Source organism: Micromys minutus (genome assembly GCF_963924665.1).
Source record: "Micromys minutus genome assembly, chromosome: 1".
Lineage (NCBI taxonomy): Eukaryota > Metazoa > Chordata > Mammalia > Rodentia > Muridae > Micromys > Micromys minutus.
Window position 1 is genome coordinate 129,564,853 of NC_137969.1, and position 23,002 is coordinate 129,587,854.

Genomic DNA, 23,002 nt, shown 5'->3' on the forward strand with positions numbered 1-23,002 from the left:
GCCATATTGTATACCATGGCAGGGAGTAGTTTTACTTCCAAATGTTTACATGGGTTTATATAGATTGCATCCAAAAACAGAAGTAGTAAAAGTGGGCTGTCATGACCAAGAAACAGTAGCTGAAGGGCTGAACCAAACTGGAGAGAAACCTATACTCTCTGCAGATCTTCGGAGAGTTGTACGTTTTTATGTTTACATGTACTTACTTGCCAAAAGGGGACAGTAATTTTACCAATTTAATGGTAGGGTTTGATTTTTAAAAATGTGGTAGGTTCACAAAAACAAAACAGAGAACCTGGCACATGGTAAGATTTCTCTCTACTTAGAAATGTCAGTTGTCATTAATAATCTTTGAGGACTTAGGCTAGTCAGAGTTTTCCTTCCTGTGGGTGTTATTCTAGGTGCAAAGGTTAGAACTGTGTTTCACACTCTTTTTATTCTGGGCATAGAGAATGATGTTTTCAAGCCCTCATTTAAAATCAAGTTGTAATTTATATTCAGTGAAGCTCACGGCAGATGTGTTTTGAACAAGGAACAAACACAAAACTCATCCCTGCACTGATCCACAAAGCATCAGCCCCTCCCTCTGCCATCCCCCACCCCTGTTCCTAGCCTGCCCTGTGCCAAGGTCAGAGCAGCCACTGTTCTGGTTTCTGTCCTTCTCGACTGAGGGTTCCTGCTGTAGAAGTTCATATGAATGGAGCAGAATGTTTGGTCATCTATCATTTTCAATGTCTCTATTACTTTTTATTTTTCTTTCCAGGAATCCCATCTTAGAAATAAAACCAGAGACACTTCTCTGGATCAGGACCAACAGCAAACAGACAATGAGTCGACATTAGAGAATCAACCAAACCAGGTTCAAGACGAGTAAGAGGAATGCAAGTTATCTTTTTTTCCAAACAGAATTGTTCTAAAATTAATTACTTTTTATGCGTGCAAAGAGGATAATGGGTCATGTAAAATATGGGTGTTTGCAAATAAGTATGTGTGCATGTGTATGTGTGTGTACACACAGTGTGTCTTCTTCATGTTTGTCTGTATTACTCCCACACAGCTCATATTTTAAATAAAAATCATTAGATACCAATCTGTTAGTCGTCAGAGAGTATGCAGAAGGAGGAGGATTAAGGAGGGGAAAGATGAGGCAAACTGGACAGCCAAGAACTGTAAGAGTAACAGGGACACCAGTGACTATTCTCTGTGCTGAGGAGGAATATCTGACAAGGAACGGTTTAAGCAGTGTAAGGGGAAAGGGTTTGCTTTGGCTCAGTTTGAAGGATACTGTCCATCACAGCAGAGGAGGCCTGGGGGCAGAATCAGGGGGCAGCTGCTCACATTGCACCCACAGTAAGCAACAGGGGGATGAACAGGGCTCAGCTCCCTTCTCCTGTTCCGTTTAATCTGGCTGTTACTTCTCCCTTCTTCAGCTTACCTCAATCTAGACAATCCCCCACAGGCATGCCTTACATCCTAGGTTTTTCTGTTTGGTTTGGTTTTTGTTTTTAAACAAGATGTACACCAGGGATCCTCCTACCACTGGGTCCAGAGAAATAGAGCTAAGACATGAAGGCATTTGTCACCATGCATATGACTTACCTCCTAAATCCTGCCAAAACGATAAACAGTATTTATCTATAACCCTCTTTTAAGAGAACATTTATATCTTGGAATAACTAGCTAACACACACACACACACACACACACACACAGAGTTAAGCAAAGTCAGGCTGCAGAAATAACTGTATCAGGACAAGCTTCTGGAATCACTGCAAAGAAATGAAATTTCACGCTTTGGGTCTGAACTTGAATAAGGTAAGCAGTTTATAGGAGACACCGTTCCACATGCTTAATTAAAACACAACAACAACAAAAACAAACGCAACCCCCAGCATCCACTTCACTCATGCCATGGACAGGACAGCAAGAAAATCAGGGAGGGAATTGTGTGTGTCTCTTTATCTTGTTCACTGATTAAATCTCTATTTTTTTTCTATGTGGAAAAAGAAACCATACAGATTTTCTTAAATATGTAGAAGTAGAAATGTAAAGACAGAAGCCATGTTAGCTCACTCTGTCAGAGGTGCCTTTGTGTGCTTATACCTCTATACACATTCATGCGACAGCATACACAGAAAGGACACTGATGTGTTTCAGCCCATGTTAGCCGATCCCCCTGTTCGCCAATTCTAGGTGGCATGGGCTTATCTTGTTTATTATTGTCTTCTTTGTATAAAGTGTCTACTAAGTTCAAAGTCCCATTTCCCTTCCAAGATGGTTTGCCTCTTATGGTACTCTCTCCCTGCTCTATTCTTGGACATCCTGAAGGTGAGTCACTTGGGGTCTTAAATTGCTCTGTGGTCCTTGTGGCCTTGGTCCCTTCTGGGCCCTAGTGTCTTATACTGGTGGCTTCTGATTCCGTTCCCTGGAACATTATCTGGCAGCTGCTTCAGGTAACGAGGTCTCTATGTTTTCTCTAATTATAAAGAAAAGCTTTGAGAGTTGGTTGAGTTTTGATGTCTGCCAGCAAAGATGGGGCTGGGATTTCCCACTTCCCTTTTGTGAGTTGAATGGTTCTCAGGCCATGCTTAATGAGTGACAGGACCAGAAAACTGAGTCGTCTTAACCACTATTCTATAACTTTGAAGAGATACCGTATCCACAGCAACTCTTACGAAGGAAAGTAATTGGTGCTGACTTACAGTTTCAGAGGCTTAGTCCATTTTCATCATGGCAGACATGGTGCTGGAAAAGTAACTGAGAGTCCTATATCTGGATTCACAGGTAGCAGGAAGAGAAGGACACTGGGATTGGCTTGGGCTTTTGAAACCTCAAAGCCAACCCGCAGTGACACACCTCTCCAACAAAGCCACGCCTCCTAATCCTTCCTAACAGTGCCATTCCCAGATGACCAAGCATTCAAATATGTGAGCCTATGGGTGTCATTCTTATTCAAATCACCACACCGGTGAATGGATATATTTGGAAGGAGAGTGCCCACTACACCCACCCACCTTTCATTTCTCCCTCCACTTTCTTGATCACTTTTGAGTGATTTATTTTTCTTCCAGAAGCATTTACACACAGAGATGCTTGCTTGCCACGTTCCTATCTTTCTTAATTTTGTTTAAACACTTCTTTAGTTCTTACTCTGTTCTTTACTTAAGATCTCCCAAATGTTGGAGTCTGAGTATCCTTTATCTCAGATATTTGCTAAAAGTAAATAAACAAATAAAAGTAATCCACCACAAACCATTTAAATAAAATACATTAACCTGACTAAAACAGTTTCTAGTTCAAGAACGTAGCTCTATTTCACTTATCTCTGCTTCATGTCATCCAAACATGTCAAATGAGTGCATGTGTCTGTGAGTGTTCATTTGTGCACATACCACCAAGTATAAGGAGGGGCCATATTTTCTATGTCTGCACTTTTCTTCTTGGCCCATGTTCTTGGCTACTGTTTATTTTCTTCAGTTCTCTCTTGATTAAAAACGTATTTTTTTTTTCATATTTACCCTTAAAATCTGTAACAGACTCAGACTTTACTAGGACAGGCTAATTTCCCTTCAGCCTGCAAGAGCCATATTAAGCCATTTCTACCCCAGCACTCTGTTCTGCCTGTCTTCTCATTCACTTTATCTTTCATCTTTCACAAACATTTGTGGGGCAGGGACCTAAGGTGCCGAGGGTTGAAGATGAGAAAAGTATTTAGCAGTTTATGGTGTGAATATGAGGCAAATGTGAACAGCATTCAGTGGGGGAGGAAACACTGACCTTGAGGGTCGTTTACAGCATATACAGCAGCAGGGAAAACTCCTGCCTGTGGAAACAGAAGGCTGCTTGCTCATATACTGGGGACCAAGCAGAAAAGGGAGTATTGGTATTGTACTGATTTTCTTCCCTTACTTCCTTTCCCCAGGAGTGTTTGATGATGGTGCTTGCATTAGAGAGTGTCTTTCCTTCTCAGTTAAAGGTCTCTGGAAGCACCTTCACAGACAAGCTCCTAAAAGAGTGATACCTTAAATGCTTCTTTGTCTATCAAGTTGACATTAAAATTAAGCGTCGTGAGACTTGAGAGGTGGTTCAGTGGTTAGAGAGTGTTTTCTGTGAGAGAGGTTATCAAGCCGGATAACCCAACTCCCATACCTAAAATCGTTGTAGAAGGACAGAAATGACTTTCATAATTTGTCCTTGACCTCCACACATGCTCTGTGGCACTTGTAAAAGGAGAATTTTAAACCAGCCACCACTAATTCGATTCTAGTCAGCCTGATGCCCAAGCACACCACTTTAAATCATCATATTTTATCCTGACTTCATCATATTTTATCTCCAGCTGCTCTCAAAGTGAAAAATGAACCCAGTTCTCTAAAAGTCCCCAAAGTCTTAAGTGTTCTAGAATTGTTCAGAAGCCAGAGTTCAAAGTGTTCTTGGATATTCAAGAGACTCCATTAACTCATATAAAACCAAGAAGCAAGTTCAAATGACCTCTGTGGACAGTGACACAGCAGACATACCCATTCCTGAGGGGTATGGACTAAAGCATATTAAAAAAAGGAAGCCCAGAAAAAAATCGAGGCAGACCTAGTGCTTCCAAACCAAATCCGGAGGCTTCAGGTGTGGCATCTGGCACTCTTGAGGAATTATCTAGATTCCAGTGGTTTGAAGGGGGGTAGGTCCACTCTTCTGGTATCTCTAGTATTCTGGGGTTTTCACTGCCTTGTAAGCTTCACTTTCATAGTTTTGTGCACACTCTGCAGCTTCACACAGACAAGCCAACCTTGGTACACACTGCCTGCTCTCACTGCCTTTCTGCATCCTCGGTATAACCCTTCATGCCTCCTTCGCTCTCGCATCTTGTGTGCCTGCCATACGAGCACCAAACCAAAGCAGCACCATACGGCTAGCACCAAATTCTCCCGCCATCCTGCCATGTTACCTGCACCCTCGAGCCACAGTGCGTGCTCAGCTGAACTCAGCTAAACATGAGAACACGTCATTCTGCTGTTTTTCTGTGGGGCCTTGTCTTGAAGGTTTATCTTCCTAGACATTCTTCTTTCCAGTACATTTTCACCAGCATACCCAGGCTGTCTTGTTGGCTGGGATCCTGTCCTCTGGGCACCTTTTGTACGCTCCCGGAGTCTCTCTTTAATGGTGCTAATGTATTAAATCTCCACCTGCCAGGTCTTCAACTTTATCTAGCTTCTAATTCCTCCCCCCACTAAACTGCACACTTCTGTTTGCAGCCTTATAACCAGCCTTGCAATTCTTCAGCAAACTGCGCTATCCAGTCTTTATGCTCCGTTGTCCACTGTCACTGTGAATCTGGGGGAACACAGTGAGCAGTAGCTGTACCATAATCTGGACCAATGCTGCCCTGAAATGTTTTCTACCAAACAGACTACGCACTGTTAAATTTAGTCCGGGGGTATGCACAGAAGGCAGCCAGATTCATTGCCAGAATGACATGAATGGCTTCTAGTCCAATTCCCAATCGAGTTCTGTTAGTTTGAAACCTTGGGAGCAGATCCTGTCCACGATACTCCACATTGTTCATATCGCCATTCTGGTCTTCTGAGCTCCCAGAGGCCCACTCAGCCCCGATAGCATTATAGGGCTTTCTCCTGCCTGCAGTTTCCTGCTCTTCCTTATTATTTTCACAAAGTAGTTCCATGACTATGTGACCATGGTCATACAGTCACAGCACTCACCTGACGTTTTAGGGCCATATTTTGGTGTTAGTTACTTTATTCAGTGCTGTGACCAAATGACTGTTGTCTTAGTTGGGATTTCTATTGCTGTGAGAAAGGATGATCAAAATCAATGTAGGAAGGAAAGAGTTTATTTCATCTTACAGCTTGAAGTACATCACTTAGTGAAGTCAGGACAGGAACTTACGGTACCTAAAGACAGGAACAGATACAGAGGCCATGGAGGAATGCTTCTTCTTGGCTTGCTCCTCATAGCTTGCTCAGCCTGCTTTCTACAGTATCTACATGCTTAAGGGTGGCACTGCCTTCAGTGAGCTGGGCCGTCAAAGAGCAATTTGGTGGGGGAGGGGTATTTTATCAGTGGAAGCTCTGTCTTCCCAAATGACTCTGTGTTTTGGTAAGGTGACATAAAATTAAGCAGCATACCTGAAAAGATGAAACTTACTAGAAAATGTTTATATTGGCTCATGGTTTAGGGGGTTACCATCCTTCCCAGAGAGGAAGGCATAATGGAATCGCGCAGAGTATTTGGAGGCTGTTTGCTTATGTCTTCACAGATCAGGAAGTAGATAGGAGAGTGCTGGCCTTCGGTGGTCCCTTTTTCCCCACCTTTAGTTAGCCCATGGGATGCCCCGGACTCCACTAACGGTCATCCCACCCCCTCTAGTAAATATTCTCTGAAAATATCCCCATAGACATATCTCCAAATGTGTACTTCACCAAAGTGTTTCTTAATACAGTCAAGTTGGACACCCCAAGACTATTTTTATGTCGAGAAAGTACTAGAAAAATAAATGCAGCCCCATAGTGGAAAGAAGCAAGAGCAGGAGCTGGTATACAGTGTAAAATGGAGATCTTACATAGAGGGGCTCCCTGGGGACCGGGTGGAGGGGGTGGATGATGTAGATAGGTTTTGTGGGAGGAACTGCACTTGTTTATCCTTCACCATGTAGTCCTGGTATTACATCACAGGCTTTTAGAGACTAGCTCTGTAACCTCTGTGTTTGACCAAGCAAGGGACGGTAGCATGCTTCTGTCTGAGTTCATCATAAAGTCTGCAATGGTCTAAAGGCTGAGAATCTGATGTTATTTAAGTCAAATTTATAACACAGGTCAGAAGTTCCCTAAACCCATGCCTCGAGTTGGAAAGTCTGCCAATTTGGAAAGATCTGGTTTTAGTTACTGATTTTTCTTACAGTCTGGATGAAAGTGGAAAGAGTCTTGAAGGAGCCAAGAATGGATCAACCATATCCCTCCTGGCTGCAGAGGAAGAGATAAATCAGCTAAAAAAGCAGTAAGAATAACAATAATAAAAACCTATCGAATTCTTGCAGGTGATACTGAGACACCGAATTTAGCTTTTCAGTTATTTATTACAATATGTGAATTCCCCCTGCAAACGAGGCAGGGGTTCTATGAATATTTAGTTTCTTTTTCTCACAACAAGAATGTCTTACTGACTACAAGACACTTCTAAAGTGCATCATAGTATCCAGGAACCTAAGAACCCCCTGGCATTCTTGTGGTACGTAACGATTTCTACTTGCTATTTCTTCCAAACAGTATATCGAAACATCAAAGAGCAGTGTGGGGTCTCTATGATTTTGGACTCTACCTTTCTAGTTTACATGATTTTGTTTGATCACAGAGAAAAAAACGTAATGCAGAAGTCAGTTTAAAATGGACCATCATTTCCAATAGTTTCAGTATCTTTTTTTTTTTTTTTCATGTTGAACACTTTCTTGGATAATAACTTTTAACGCTGCATGCAACCTTGAGATAAACTTGTTAAATCTTAAGTTAGACTCCAGACGAGTTGCTAAAGTTTCTATTGTTATTGTCTACAGAGAGACAATGAGCACAGGTCCTTTATCTTTCCTTAATTTTGATTCCCTTGAACCTTATATTTGATTCCCCCTTCTACCCTCAAAGGAGTGAGTAGAAGGTATATTTATATGAACACACACACCACACACACACACACACACACACACACACACACACACACACCCTTTGATGCTTTTCACACGTTTTACCTTAATTTAGTCTCCATACATGTTCTAATGTTAATTTGTCTAGAACACACCCTGGAGGCTTATTAGGATGCTGTTGTTCTCAATTCTCCCCCCACCCCCACCCTGGCCCCATTTGACCTATTCCACCTCAGTTGACACAGCATCTTGAATTTGTGAGTGATCTTACCCAGCTGTCTTCTGCTATTTCCCATGCACCTTTAAATCCCTCAGCTCGTCTGACTTCTCTCTGTCCTCACCAGCCCCTCCTCCTTTCTCCCCTCTTCCACGGTCCTCTTTTCTTCTGTATTACAGTGCTCACATCTCTTTGGTCTTGATGAGGAGGCCAATGTTATTTCTAACATTTGATTTTTTGTGCTGCATTTAATTCCTTAGCTCTAGCTAGCCTTGCACAGTCTTCTTCAGACTCAAGAAACGAGCTAGGGCGAGTAAGAGATTGTACCAGTGTTGGGCTAAGTTTTGAAGGTCAATTGATTTTGGAGGTTTGTTTAACAAAGACGAGTCTCCTTATAAAACAATCTTCTGTTCTCAGGGACCTGCATAAATAGCCTTTCTTCAGGAAGCTTCTCCCCAACCCCCAGTAAGCTGTAGAAGAGGGTAGGATCCTTGTCTCTGGAACTTTTTTCTTTGCTTATTGTATGTGGTCACATATATTTCCTGAGAGTCGTCCTATGTGACAATGACTCGCTGACTGGTGCTAATTGCTTGCTTTCTCTTTTCCATCCCTTACTTCTTTTTCTGTTTCCCTCCCCCGCCTCTTAGAGAAGTATCCTCTCCCTCCTCTCCTATTTCCATTCCTTCTCATACCTATCTGTTTTCTATTGTTAGGCTCAAATCTCTTCAAGCCCAGGAGGACGCCCGCCACAAAACCTCAGAGAGTCGTCGCTCTGAGTCTTTGAAAACTGAGCGTCACGCTTCAAGCAAACGGAACTCAGACCAACAGTCCCAAGACACGGTGTCCAACTATGAGAAACACCTTCAAAATCTCAAGGATGAGATAGCTGTCTTGTCTGCTGAGAAAAACGGTCTCCAGGGAAGGTCTGACAAACTCTCCTGGGTCCATTCATTGCTTTTGATCTTGTTTCTTTCTGAGTTAGCAGTAAAAGTCTGCACAGCCAGGGGGTCTGAAGGAGTGGAATCAAAGCCCCAGTGGTGGGGTTACCTTGTGGAACTGCATCTTTCTATCCAGGGAAGATGGCTGAGAGCTATGACAGGGTTGCCTTGGCTTTGAAACCAAGCTTGTGTGAGCTGGCTCTTTTATGGCTAGTGCATGTTGAAAGAACAGATGTGTCCTGTGACTAGAGGTGACAGTTCATTTCCCTACACTGCATTTTTGTCTTTTTTTGTGATTGTTTGTCTACTTGATTGATTTTTTTCTCTTGAGACAGGAGTCTCATTTTACAGCCTGCAGCTCACTATCTAGTCAGGATTGGCTTGACATTTGCAATCCTCCTGCCGCGACATCTTGATTGGTGGGATTCTAGTGCGAGCCACCTGGCTGGCTTGTCCTCTTTTCCCTCTCACTCTGTTGCTGGTGGCCGTGTGTGTGTGTGTGTGTGTGTGTGTGTGTGTGTGTGTGTGTAAATTTCATGAAATCCCTCCCATTCAACATGACAGATGGGGCGGATGAGTGTCGGATGAGGGCAGAGCAGGTGCCCTTAACTCTGCATTACCTGTCTTGCTCTAGTCCCCTGGCCCCTCAGGCATCTCCCAATTGAAGTTATCGAAGCACTGAGTCCTTCCTCTGTGGAGGCACTCTCCCCTCTGTGCTGTACTAACATCGGCTGGTATTGAACAGTCACTGGGGACGCTAGAAGTAGTTTGCCCCCTGGGAACTGGCAACACCAGGAAGGGAGGTGACCTTTTCCACTCACAGCGTCTGCCGATTAGCTGACTGCTTTTTTTCCTGCTACTTGCATCATTCTTTCTCCTCCGAGTTCCCTTTGGAATCTCATTGCTTTGGGGCTGCTGCTCTGATTGTCTAACAGTTGATTTTGCTCTTGAAAGCAGTCCAGGTTCAATCACAAGGTCCGGGATGCTGTGTTAGTTCCAGAAACCCTAGCGTCTGACTTGAGTGCTAACTTTGGTCCTCGCTTGCAGGAGTTGTTCCTAGATGTCCTTGGCTTCTGTTTCCCCTTTGTGAGAGGAACAACAGTCAAAGCTAAGACGTGGGGTGAAATTGAGGCACTCTCAAATTGAAAGGGCTTTGTGAATTCGAATTCACTGAGTAAATATGGGGTATTGTTTCTGATTTCTGGGGGGCCTTTTGAAGCCTTTGGAGACAAAAATGTCGTCCCACCAAGTCTACCTTCCACAGTCTTAGTGGGGAGATAATCCCTGTAGGCCCCTCCCCGACTCGTATGTGTGAGGTTGTATACCACTAGTGTGTCCTTTGTGAAGCGTGTGGGGAGAAGAATACTAGTTTAGGAAGTTCAGGAGGAAGGAAGAGTGAATCGGTCTTGCCCCCTCTGATTCTCGTTTCCCCACAGTCACAGGTCGAACAGGAGCCGGTCTCCTAGCCCGGGCACCCGCAGCCGTGGCCGCAGCCGTGGCCGCAGCCGCAGCCACAGTCGCAGCCGCAGCCGGTCCAATAGCCCCTGCACCACGGTGGCTAAGATCAGAAGCCCGTCCCCAAACCGGTCCAAACTGTCCAGCGTGGCTCGCAAAGCTGCTCTCCTGTCCCGATTCAGCGACGCCTATTCCCAGGCCCGCCTAGATGCGCAGTGTTTGCTGCGGCGTTGCATCGACCGGGCCGAGACAGTGCAGCGGATCATTTACATCGCCACAGTGGTAAATGATTCATCTGCAGTTCTTGAGGTGGTGGGAGATCGCAAAGTGAACGGTGCAACCTTAAAAGGCTGGTGCATTCTGAAGTCACCGTGGAGGGAGGATTCCCGTCCTCCTCTCCCTTCTTTTCCTCCCACCCTTCCCTTATATACATGTGGGAACTATTTGGGTTTTCATGACTGCTAAAGTAGCGTATCCATAGTCCATATATTAACGTTTATGTTGATCAGACATCTATTTCCCCGTCCATCACACAAGACAAGATTGTCTCAAATGGGTGTCCATGTTAAATGGCAGATACCTGCATGAGCACATAGTAGGGCTATTGCTTTAAATGTTTATTACTTGTTGGTCTTTGGCCAGTCTTAGAAAACTAGAGGATAAATTAAATCACCCTTCAACTTGAGTTATTTATGAGTTACTAAGGCTGGCAAACGTTTTGCAAATTTAAAAGATACTAAAATGTAATCTTTGGATTCCCAAGTGAATATATTTGTCCTATGGGTGGACGGCATCTTAGGATTTCATAAGAAAGTATGAAGAAACTAAACAAAACATTGTGTTAATATGAGAGCAGACATATTAGGAATCCTGGTTCCATTCATTTATGTCAAACATCAGCCAAGTATGAATCACATCTGACTTATTCCAAAAACATCTGGCTTGTGCCTAAGGACTAAGAATGAAGAATGGTTTTATACTTTCAAAGGGGTGTGGTAAAAAATATTAAGTGACAGAGAGGTAAACAGTGAAGCCTAAAACATTTACCATCCTGCTCTTCATAAGAGCCTACTTTGTGTAATTTAAGAGTCACTGATTTGGTTAAAGCCGTATGAGTTTAGAGACCATGCTTTTCTTGAGAAACCAAGTCCTACCAGCAAACACTGCATATCAGGTACAGGCTTACTGAGTTTGTAAGAGGAATCTGGGATGAATTGTTTTCTCTTAATGTCTTGGACAGTGTCTTAGTCAAGGGTTTTATTCCTGCACAAAAATTATGGCCAAGAATCAAGTTGGGGAGGAAAGGGTTTATTCAACTCACACTTCCACATTGCTGTTCATCACCAGAGGAAGTCAGGACTAGAACTCAAGCAGGTCAGGAAGCAGGAGCTGATGCAGAGGCCATGGAGAGATGTTACTTACTGGCTTGCTTCCCCTGGCTTGCTCAGCCTGCTTTCTTATAGAACCCAGGTCTACCAGCTCAGGGATGGCACCACCCACAATGGGCTGGGCCCTCCCCCCTTGATCACTAGTTGAGAAAATGCCTCACAGCTGGATCTCATGGAGGCATTTCTTCAACTAAGGCTCCTTTCTCTGTGATAACTCCAGCTTGTGTCAAGTTGACACAAAACCAGCCAGTACAGCCATCACCATAGCATTGCTATGGGGCCATAGTCGAGGACTTACATCCTTGGGTCCTCATTGTCCTGCCTATGGCCCTCAGAGTTACCAACACAAGGCCCACTTATCTTAAAATTAGTGGATTGCATTGTATGTTTTTACATACTTTTAAAAACTGACAGCCGTATCATCTCACAGGTCCAAGCCATGTCTGACCAACTGTGTTTAGTTATCTGAACACTGGTATGATGGTGCATTTGAACTCTTCCTGGGTTATTTCCCTGGACCTTTTCACCTCCTCTCCTCATTCCATCTCCCGCGGTGTTTTCCTGTACAGGAGGCATTTCATGTAGCTAAAATGGCATTCAGGCATTTCAAGATCCGGGTGCGGAAGATGCTAACACCATCTCACGTGGGATGCAATGACTTCGAGACCTCAGTCTCTGAATATATCGTTTGTCATCTGGACCTATATGACTCTCAAAGCAGTGTCAATGTAAGTCTTCTGTCTCTTGTGAGGAGTGACACGTGGCTGACGACAGCGTACAGGACATTGGTGACTCGGAATCCATCCGTGTATTTGATATTACTTGTATGTGGTGGAAGAGAAAAACCTATAGTTTACCCTGAAGCACTGGTCCCTATGGGCTGCTTTTTTCTTTCTTCTTTTATGTGTGTATCTGCAAGTGTGGTATGTGTTTGTGTGCTGCATGGGTCTGTGAGGGTGTGCACACATCTGTAGAGGCCAGATGTTGACACTAGGTGTCTCCTTTGATCACGTTCCACTTTAACTACTAAGCCAAGGTGTCTTGTTGACTTTGAGCTTGCTGATTTGGGTGGGCACTTTAGCTAGTCAGGTTGCCAAGGGACTCTCTAGTCTCTGCTTCTTTAGTACCAAGACAGTTAGGCTGCCATGGCCACCCTGAATTTATGTGGGTGTTGGGACTGAAACAAAGGTCCTCATACCTGCAGCAAATTCTTTATACACTGGGTCACCCCCTTAGATTCTTACTTAGATATCCAACAGGAAAATGTTCTGAGCTTTATTGTCATATCCTTTAGGTGGATCTTTGAGATTGGGAGTTAAAAATACCTTAATGATTTTTAAACATAATTATTTTTATCTTATGTACATTTGGTGTTTGGCCTGCATGTATATCCATATGAGGGCATCAGAGTTCCTAGAATCTGGAGTTGAGGCAGTTGTGAGAGTCGTGTGGGTGCTGGCAACTGAACCTGGGTCTTGGAGAAGAGCAGCCAGTGTTCCTAACCACTAAGCCATCTCTCCAGTCCCGAAGCATCTTAGTTATTAAGAGAAAGGGTTCTGGAAAATGAGGGTTGGCTTCATCTTGACTTTGCCACGTGTCTGCTTTGTTGCCTTCCACGTGAATTTAAACTCCCAGTTCTCTGGCTTTCTAATCTCTGGAAGGGAACATTGAGATCTTTGTCCCACTGAATTACTGGGCAGGGTCAATAAAAGGAGGCGGGCCATTTGCCTAGCACAAGTCTTGGTGCAGAGTAAACACTTAATAAAAAGCAAGGCTGTTCTGCTAATGTTATGGTGCAGGGAGAGACTAGCTAGAGTTTTTGGTTGGTGTCTCATACACTTACTCACAAAAGAAAAGTAAGGAGAGGAGATAGCTCACCTTGTAAAAATGCCTGACATTGAAGCATGAAGTCCCAAGTTCGGACTCCAGGCACACACTTACAATCTGGGTGAAGTAGCGCACATCTGTAATCACAGCATAAGGGGTCAGAGATAGGTAGATCTCTGGGACTCACTGGCTAGACAGTGTGCTCCAGGTCCAAGGAGAGACCTGGCTTTAAAGAAGAGATTGAGTGATCCATCGTTAACCTCTGGACTCCACATGTGCCTGCATGCATATGAGCACGCATGGGCATGTGCCCTTTCCCCATGGACTGATCAAGAAACACCATGAGCCTCTTTCTTTAGTTGTTAAGAGCTATTTTTCTTGCTGTTTCCTTACTTGTCATTTCTGCTTCATCTTCTCTCTTCTTTCCCTACTAGCAAGCAGCAGCGTTCTTCTGTAACACACCTGCCCCCTCTTCTGGACTGACTTATTTTCACTCACACACTTTTTTCCACCTCCCATTCCATTTCCGTTGATGTGGGGATCTTCTGGATGTCGGAGCTTCTTGTCACAAATCTGCAGCCAACTGATGCCATCTTTTGCTTTTCAGGATGTGATCCGTGCCATGAACGTCAACCCCAAGATCTCATTCCCTCCTGAAGTTGACTTCTGCCTCCTCACTGACTTCATCCAGGAGATTTGCTGCATTGCTTTTGCGATGCAGTCCTTAGAACCACCCCTCGATATCGCATTTGGGGCAGATGGAGAGGTCTTTAGCGATTGCAAGTAAGAGGCACAGGGGCAGGTGCTAAAAGATGCTCACCGTCTTTGCTCCCTAGGAAGATGAAGGGGAAAGAACCTTAGTAGAGAAATCAATAGCTACTCCCCTGCCATAAGCTTCTCTGTATCAGCATCTGGACCCTCCTCTTGGGCTCATTCTTCACTGAATTAGCCTTGTGGAGAGCTAAGGAGATACCTGGGGCCTGGCTGGAACATTGTTTGCTTTTTTAAAAAAATGTATCTGTGAGGAAAACACAGTTTTAAATTTTACTTTTTTCTCTGTGTGGTATACAAAGTGTGCGCACATGTTTGCAGATGGATGGTCCTATGGAGGTCAAAGGTTGATGATCAGAGAGAGCAGTTTTTATTGCATAGTTTAGACCAGGTCTATCAAAGTGTGGTGTGTACCATCCAGGCATTTTCTAGAAATGCACACATCTGCACCACACTCTGCTATTTTCTGCAGTGGTTCTAGCTCAGGGCCTGAGGGCTAGGCAGTTGAAGCTAGAGTTCTCAACTACAGTAGAATTTGATTCTATTGCTGTGTCTGTGTCTAAAGATCCCTATCTGTTGAGTCAATCAACAAGGGGTTCAAAGTATTAGGGAAAAATATGAACACACATAAACTATTTTTTTTTGTCGTTCCTTAGTATAGAATAATGATTATTATATTTTATTTATATTGTATCAGGTATTGTAAGTAATCTGGATGTTACATATTAAAATATGCAGGAGCTCCATAGGTTATAGAAAACGTAGCAGCATTATGTGTATTTGTATGTATGTATATATGAATGTGTGTACAAACAGTCTTACCATGTAGCTCAAACTAGCATGGAGCTCATTATTAGAGCAGACTAACTTTGAACCCAATCCATCTGCCTCAGCCTCTCTAGTGTTAGAATTACATGTGTACACAACACACCCAGCCTATGAGACCATTTTATGTAAGGCATGTAAACATCTATGGACAATGGTGTCCATTGGGTCTTGAAGCAATCCCCTATGGATACAAGGGGACAATGTGCTTTAGGGAGTCACAGAACACACCAAAGCATTTGGTACCTGGCATCCTTTGGCAAGAAGTAACCACTGGAATCCCTTTCTTGGCCTCACGCCATTGTAGTTTTTCACATAAAATGGGCTGGAGACTCCTTGACAAGTTGTTCTGATCCTTGGCCTGGGTTCCACACTCTGCTGGATTTTCTTTTTTGTGGCAGGGATTGGATATAGGCACCCTAGCTGAACTGAGCATCAGAGAAGGACTCCTTTCAGCCTTAGTTATCCCTAGTTATGAAATTAGCTATGTTATAGAAGTTAATTTTTTATTAGCCACACCGTTGGCTCATTTCAGGTGAAACTAAGCCTGCTATTATTGTTGGCTGTTTGTGCCTTGACTAAACCATCTATTTTCTGTTTGTATGCTTTACATACTTTCCATCCTCTGCCACATCCCCATGTATTCATTCTACACATTATCTTCTTACCCTTGGGTCATTGCTCCAGCCTATTGAGCTATTTTATTGGGCTCTGTCACTTACGTTTTGTTTTCCTTCCTGCCGTTGAGTAAGTTTTCTATACTTTAATCACATCACTGACAAGCAGGTTGACTTGCTATCAGATAGGTTGAGGGGGCTGATGAGATGAGTCAGTGGTTAGAAGCACAGGTTACTCTTCCACTGTAATCCAACATCTTCATTCAGATGCTCATTGATCTGTTAGTTATCTTTTTTTGGATATGGCTGCCAAGTCACATATCAAGACATCTATTTAAACATTTCTTTAGATTTCTCTTTGTTTGTCCACAGAGATAGCATGAGAACTATTGCCCAGTGTAAGAAATAGAACAGCCTGAGAGCACATGCTATCCCCCAAACCAGGAAACGGGGTCCGATCACTGTTTGGATCTAACTGTAGTCAGAAATGGACATTGCTGTTGGCTTTGCCCTAGTTATGGTATAAAACATTTAACTTCCCACTGGTGGCCGTAGCCCAGTGGGAGGTGCTTGACTAGCATGCACTCTATTCTGGGTCATGGTCCATATTATGGAAAACAGTGTCTCACTATCCTTGGTCTCTTTGTGTTCCCACAGGTACCGTCGCAGCTATGACTCGGACTTTACTGCTCCCTTGGTCTTTTATCACGTGTGGCCTGCTCTCATGGAGAATGACTGTGTCATTATGAAGGGAGAAGCTGTCACCAAGAGAGGGGCTTTTGTACGGTGGCCTTGCATAGTGACAGTTCATCCCCAGTGTTTGCTTCACAAGTTCAAGAACATTTACAAACCCAAAGATTATATAAAAGAAGTCGATAGAGTTGTTTGATAAGATTTCATACAAAGGAGAAGGAGAAACAGCTGCTTATGTTGGCCTGTCCCACAATGCCCTGTAATTCCTCCAGCAGTGACTTAATTGCTGCTGTTGAGTCTGAAGATGGAGCTAGCCTTGGCTCATTTACCTCCTCCATGTGAGGGATATGTTGACATCCCAATTCTCCACTTTGGGGAAATTATGCACTTATTCTGTTTTTTCTCCTTGGTATGATGTGTAGGGAAGGGAAGGATGAAGGAAAACAGGGCAGAGGAAGTGGGAAGAAAGCCGTTTGGCTTTGGAAGGGTGCTTCCTGTAGGTCTTGCTTATAGATGGTATGAACATCTTGAAAGGTTGAACAACCTCCCAAATGGAGTCTTTGTGTGTGGTATGTGTACGTGTGTGAATTTGGTGTGTGAGTGTGTGTATGTGTGTGTGAGAGTGGTGTGTGAGTGTGTGTGTGGTGTGCACTACTGTGTGTGAGTATGTATGTGTGAGTGTGGTGTGTCTGTGAGTGTGTGTGGTGTGTATTACTGTGTTGAATGTGTATGGGTTTATGTGTATGCCTGTGCACATGTGTGAAAGTGGGGGTAAGGTTGTGTGCTGAGATTCATGGCCACAAAGCTGTGGATATATGCCATGACATAGTATTTACCTCAGTCTTTCCTACACAGAATCACATGTATTCCTAGGGGAGCCCTTTTGCCCAGAACAAAGCCAGGATGGTAGATTCTGTTTCTGTTCTCTGAACTGGGTGAAAGGGAGTTGCTTTGAGACTGCACATAGTAAGAGATAGGGCAGTTTATTAAAAACAAACTTAAGACATTGATGATTATTTTACAAATTAAAATCCCATTGTAGTGAAAACCATCTTCATTAAAAAATGTTTTATGCTTCAAAAGCTGAACCTATCAAAATTGGATCTTGTCTATCTGACAATGTGTGCTCTACTGTGAATATTTTTATAAGACAGGATTGTAGTCCAATAACTCTCTGTTAGAACTGTCTTACTCATAGGTGCAGTTTGGAAAGGAGGGGACTCAGTCACACTTTTTTATGCTCAGATCAGACAGTTGGTCTGATTGGTCTCCTCTCTTATCAAGTGTGTCCCCCACACTTGACCTTTATATCGATTCACAGTTAAAACAGCACAAGAATTTGGTGTAGATTCTTCTTCATATGGACTCAGTAGCTGGTCCACAGAGGTCTCTTGCTGTATTCAGTGAGATTTCTTTCTTCAGTAATACACATGACTGAATACAGTAATACAGCGTGGCTTTGAGGTGGTAGATATCTAAACTGAACGTATCACCCACCTAAGCCCAAAGCCAAACGTGGCTGCTAACAGCTTACTCAGAGAAACACTTCCTGAGCACCAGAATGGGTGTGGCCTCGAGTTCATTATAATGGGATTTTACTGTACAGCTCTTGGCAAATATGGGGCATGGCAGGAGAGAATAGGAGCATTGTTCACACTGGTGACAGGGGAAAGTGTCATCCTGTCATTAAAGCCTGTGGTAAGCCATATTTGTGTTCACAGACTCAGGAGTCTCTCTCTGTCCCTTTTTCATGTTTTTCAGTGGAGCTCCATGCGACCCGTAATGCGATGCCGTAGCAGGAGCTTAAGCCCCATCTGTCCTCGTAGTCGTTTTGGGATAAGCACGGTACATTCCTGTGTAACCATTCCTGCAGACAACCTTGTACGATGATACTTTCCTACAAAAGGAGTGATTGCAAACCCATAAGTAGAAAGGGAAACTGTTGCCGTGATATGACTTCCTATGTGATTTTATTATTTTATTTTATTTTTTGCACCATTCTGGCTAAGAAGTTTAGCATTTTAGAAAAAAACTGGAATTTCGTGAGTTTTTTCTTTCAGTTTTCCTATTTTGTTTTGTTTTTCTTATCTATAATAATAATAGTTTTATTCTCTTCATCCTTGAGCACCATGTTAGATATCAGTTGGACACATGGACATGGAACATTTGAGTCACAGATCTGAACAGAGGTCCCTAGTTTCTTTAGAAATCCACATATGAATTTGAGAGAATTACATAGAGATCCTAGACTGAAATAATTCCTAAAAGGCAGTTAAGGATTGTCCCCAAATTCCAAGTAGGAAGGATAAGATTAGTTTTTTTGTGTGTATTAATCCTTGGGAAGATTATTAATCTATTTAAATTTGAAAAAATAACATAAAAATCATTTTGGAAACTCACAGTATTTGCATCTCTAAAAACATCACAATGGTCCATCTCTGTTCATTCATTCACCAAATAACGGTCAGTCAATGTCTGTTAAATATGGGGCTGGACCTTGATGTTGATCTACTATGTCTTCAACTTGTACCCTGTTATTTGTGTGTTTGTTGGGCCTTGTTCTCAAAGAGGATTCTGATGCAGGTCAAGTTGAGAGGTTCATAGGGTGGCATGATGTAATATAGTCTACCATGCAAAGACCTGGGGGTGGTGAGGAAACAGTTCACAGAAGCTGGTATTTGGTTTGGTCTTTTAGGATAGACAGATGTCACAGAGGGAGAAAACCACATAAGAAATGCCAGGAAAGTGGAAAAGCTACAAAATGAAGACAGTCCTTTTGCTCTTAGGGATTTTACAAAATGTAATCACATACGTTCAGGAATAAGTATGCATAGTAGGTTAAAAAAAAGTGCTCCTGTATTTAGTGACCTGATAATAAAAAATGGAGCCTTAAGAGAATCCTGTTGGGATGTGTTCCTGTACCAGGAGGAGATGCTATATCAGAGTGGAGGGTAGTTTCCATGTTAGAGTTAGTGGATGGTTCCCTGGGCCCTGGAGGCTTTATGACTCTCAGTAGAAGTTTTATTCAAGGGGAATGTTCTGTGCACTGGGTCCTGAGGCATGTCCAAACTGCCTTCTCTTTACCAGTCTTTGCTCAGGGAGAACAACACAGCATCAAGTGTAGATGAAGACATAAAATACAATCTCAAAGATAACACTGAACCAGCTTCCCTCTGCCTAGATGTCTTTCCCTTCACAGCTAGGCACCTACAAGATGAGATGTAACTAGTTCAGTCAGTCTGCCTTTCTTTCAGGTTTAAGTAAGGCCTTGATTTTCACAGAACACACTCCATCCTGGGCACTATCTTTACCTAATATATTTGAGAGGTCAGGACAGGAAACAGACATGTAGCTGGTATCAGACTTGAAGTCTCAGTGTGGTAGTTTCTTCTTAGTGAAGGTGAGATTTGAAAATCATTATTTTTCGGATGCCCAGAACCTTCCTTAGTAAGGCAGTGTTTGGACACATGACAAGTTTTATAAAGAGTTTTTGAGCTCGATGTCATAATTTTAGCTTATTAGTTAATTATGTTTAAAAGTTTCTCTTCTATTAAGCTATTGAACCCAAATTCCAACCAACATTATAATTGGAACCAAATTAGAGATGCATTTACTTAATTGGCTAGTTTTAAGAATTAACCATGTCTGGGTAATTCACCCTCTGAGCTTGTGTAATCCACATCTCTCTTTTACATTTCCAGGTATCACGAAGTCGAAGTCCTTCTCCAATAAGATGTTCGTTCGCAAGTAAGTGGGACAATTAAGGCTGACCAAGCTTTCTGCTTTCTAAATATCCTCTGGCATATGCCACATTTTGGATCAAACTGATTATTCTTGGGGAATATCTTTCCTCTCCATTCATACAGTTCCTTATATCTCTGGGTCCTTTCACTGATGGTGCTTGGGTTGGCCTCATGAGTTACAGAAAGAAAAGACCTCCCCAGAGAGATTTAACAGCGGTGACCCAAGATTGGTTATTTCTTCTCAGACAGCTCTGAAGAGTGTGTAGAACGTGACCATAGTAACCAGCTGTCTATTTCTCTCCTCAGGGTATTAAAACCACCAGCCTCGTTCGATTGCCACAGTTGGGCCAGCCATCTTCCTCAGAGCATCCACCCACCTGCCTTGTCTGCCTCCGACCTCGCTTAACATGAAATGAAAAGGCAATTCTGTGTATCACTCTGCACAGAGCATTCAGTGCTGTGGTTCGGTGCCTTTGTAGTTCTAGATACATAGAAGTTCATCTTATCCTATAGGAGCAAATTCCATTAATTTCATAAAACATTATGTAGGCATATAGGATTATATTCATTTGAACATAGTTCATTTCAAAGGTATGGACTTCCCTCCCAAAGTACCAGGAGGGTCTCTTTCATAGCAACTCTAGGAGCAAAAATGAAACTCATTATCCAGAGTCCCAAAGAAAGAACAAGAGATTTTAGTTGACAGATCAGTCATTAACATTCCCATTGCTAATGGCAGATTTTAGCTTCTAGAGAAGCTTTTCATTGGTGTTCTGATCTCTTAAGGGTTCAAAGGCAGCCACAACACTTACTGGAAAGTCATTTCAGTACCACTTACTCAGGACAATGGAGACAGTAATGAGACATTATTTAAAAGGACAGAATTAATTAGCTTGCTCCTCTCTTTGAGAAGGCTCATGGGTTTTCTGTTTTATATTCTCTCTCTCTCTCTCTCTCTCTCTCTCTCTCTCTCTCTCTCTCTCTCTCTCTCTCTCCCATTTAATCAGTTTAGACTTAAAAGCTAAGGCTTCAAGGGTCCAAGAATGAATGTCCCCCCATATTTTCCCCTTTCTACCTTTTCTTGTAAGATTTTCAATCAATTAGCAAACGTAACCAGTTAACTAACATCCAGGCACAATCAGTTAACAAACCAAACAGCTCATTACAGATAGACCAGTGTGGAGAAATAAAAGGTGTACCAGATCGGGGCCATGTGAGAGTTTCCGGCAGACCGTTGCTTCAGTCGGATGTCAGTATGAGACTGGGGTTAATTGTATGATGTTAATTTCCTAAGAGTGTTTAAAAGTTTTAATGCACGTGTTAAACATAAAGTTTACCTGGACCATCCCTCCATGAATATATCTCGTTGTAATCGAAGACCTCCCATGAAAACCCTCTGGCTAGAGCACATGCATTCAGGGCCCAAAAGAGGGGCTGGATTTACCGATTTTTAAGTGGAGTTTATTTCTTTTTACTGCTTCACTGTGAGGAGCTCAGGAGCACCAGTCAAGGTAGGAATGGACTATTCCTCTTTCCAGATAACTAGGGTTTTTTTATTTTTCTTATTTCCCCTTCAGGCCGACCTCACACACATACCACAGGCTTCCTAGTCGAAGGTAAGGGTGCAAATCAGCACCTGATGCTTTTTGGATGTAACAAAAAATGCAAAACCCAACCTCTCTATGCATCCTGCTCATACGCTGGGGGCAGGCGTGGTGGGCCTGCTCTAGTCTCTGCTCCTTGAATCCTGTGATCAGCAGCTCAGGCTGTGAGGCTTAACATTTTCCTCTGTGTGTGTGTGTGTGTGTGTGTGTGTGTGTGTGTGAGAGAGAGAGAGAGAGAGAGTGTGTGTGTGTGTGAGTGAGTGTGTGTGTTCCATCTCTTTGATGACAGACCATGTGCTGTAAGGAACACTTTGTACCCTGGTAACCTTTGTTGCCCATTGGCCATTAGCTTGGTGTGTAGCCTTCAGTAAGTCACTTGACCTCTCTGAGCTCAGTTTCATTACAGAAAGAGCAGATCATTCTCCCAATTTTAACAGACTCATTGCTTCACATAGCAATCCGTTTACTCCGGATAGTCTGCAGTATCAGCTAAGGTCAGTGCAACCTATATGGCCACATAGACTTAACAAGAGACATAATGTCCTGACCAAAAGCAACCTTTAATAAAACTTTTCAGTAAAGAATGGCCAAGGGCCATCCTTGACGGTAAAATTAAAGCGTCAAGTGCCAGATTTTACCCAGAACCCACATGAGAGGTCACAAGCTAGTGTTACATATCAGCACAGGAAGCCCCCTATCACCCTTAGAGGTGACTTTCTGAGATGCTGGGCTCTTCTTGATAGCATTTCAAGTAAAAACCAGTCTTACCTGATTTAGACAGCTACAGCATTCCTGAACCACCAAGTGCATGTTAAAACTACAATAGCATCCAATATGGAAAAATGGTCCAGTTATTTACTCCGAATCCCACGGGGCCACTTACTATTTCCCCAGCATCTAATTTAAACTAGAGCCACAGAAGGAAAACCAAACAGTCAAAAGTTTCTTTAGTAAAGCATCCCTGAACCCAGAGAAGGCTGGCCTGTCCTCACTGCATGTGGCTGTCGAAAGCTGGGAAGCTCTTGCTTTGTACTTCAAGTCAACGCTAGTTTCTGTGTTTTTATTTGACATCTAATAACAAAATCACAGTGGAGTTCTTTCTTCCAGATTCTCAGGTTCGGTGGCGCCCCTCACGTTCACTAATCCGAGAAAGCGAACTGCAATCACACACTCAAGTAGATACTGACTGTATCCTGCCGCGGGTTGACCCGAGATAGCTTCAGCTCCATGGGGCTGTATTTTCTTCTTCACTGCTCCTCATGTTCAGGATGCCTCCGGT

General features: G+C 43.0%; 1 protein-coding gene across 1 annotated transcript in view; it reads left to right on the forward strand.

Moving 5' to 3' along the window:
• Positions 1 to 21,573, forward strand: part of SPATA18 (spermatogenesis associated 18) — a gene marked incomplete at both ends in the record, with an annotated part of 29,990 nt that extends 8,417 nt beyond the window's left edge. Inside the window, 10 exons of the mRNA XM_080908522.1 lie at positions 764 to 870; positions 6,913 to 7,008; positions 8,576 to 8,785; positions 10,243 to 10,537; positions 12,213 to 12,371; positions 14,078 to 14,253; positions 16,341 to 16,464; positions 18,138 to 18,221; positions 20,078 to 20,123; positions 21,452 to 21,573. Of these exons, the coding sequence (XP_080764648.1) occupies positions 764 to 870; positions 6,913 to 7,008; positions 8,576 to 8,785; positions 10,243 to 10,537; positions 12,213 to 12,371; positions 14,078 to 14,253; positions 16,341 to 16,464; positions 18,138 to 18,221; positions 20,078 to 20,123; positions 21,452 to 21,573 (1,419 nt within the window). The remainder of the gene's footprint in view (positions 1 to 763; positions 871 to 6,912; positions 7,009 to 8,575; positions 8,786 to 10,242; positions 10,538 to 12,212; positions 12,372 to 14,077; positions 14,254 to 16,340; positions 16,465 to 18,137; positions 18,222 to 20,077; positions 20,124 to 21,451) is intronic.
• Positions 21,574 to 23,002: the final 1,429 nt, after the last annotated feature.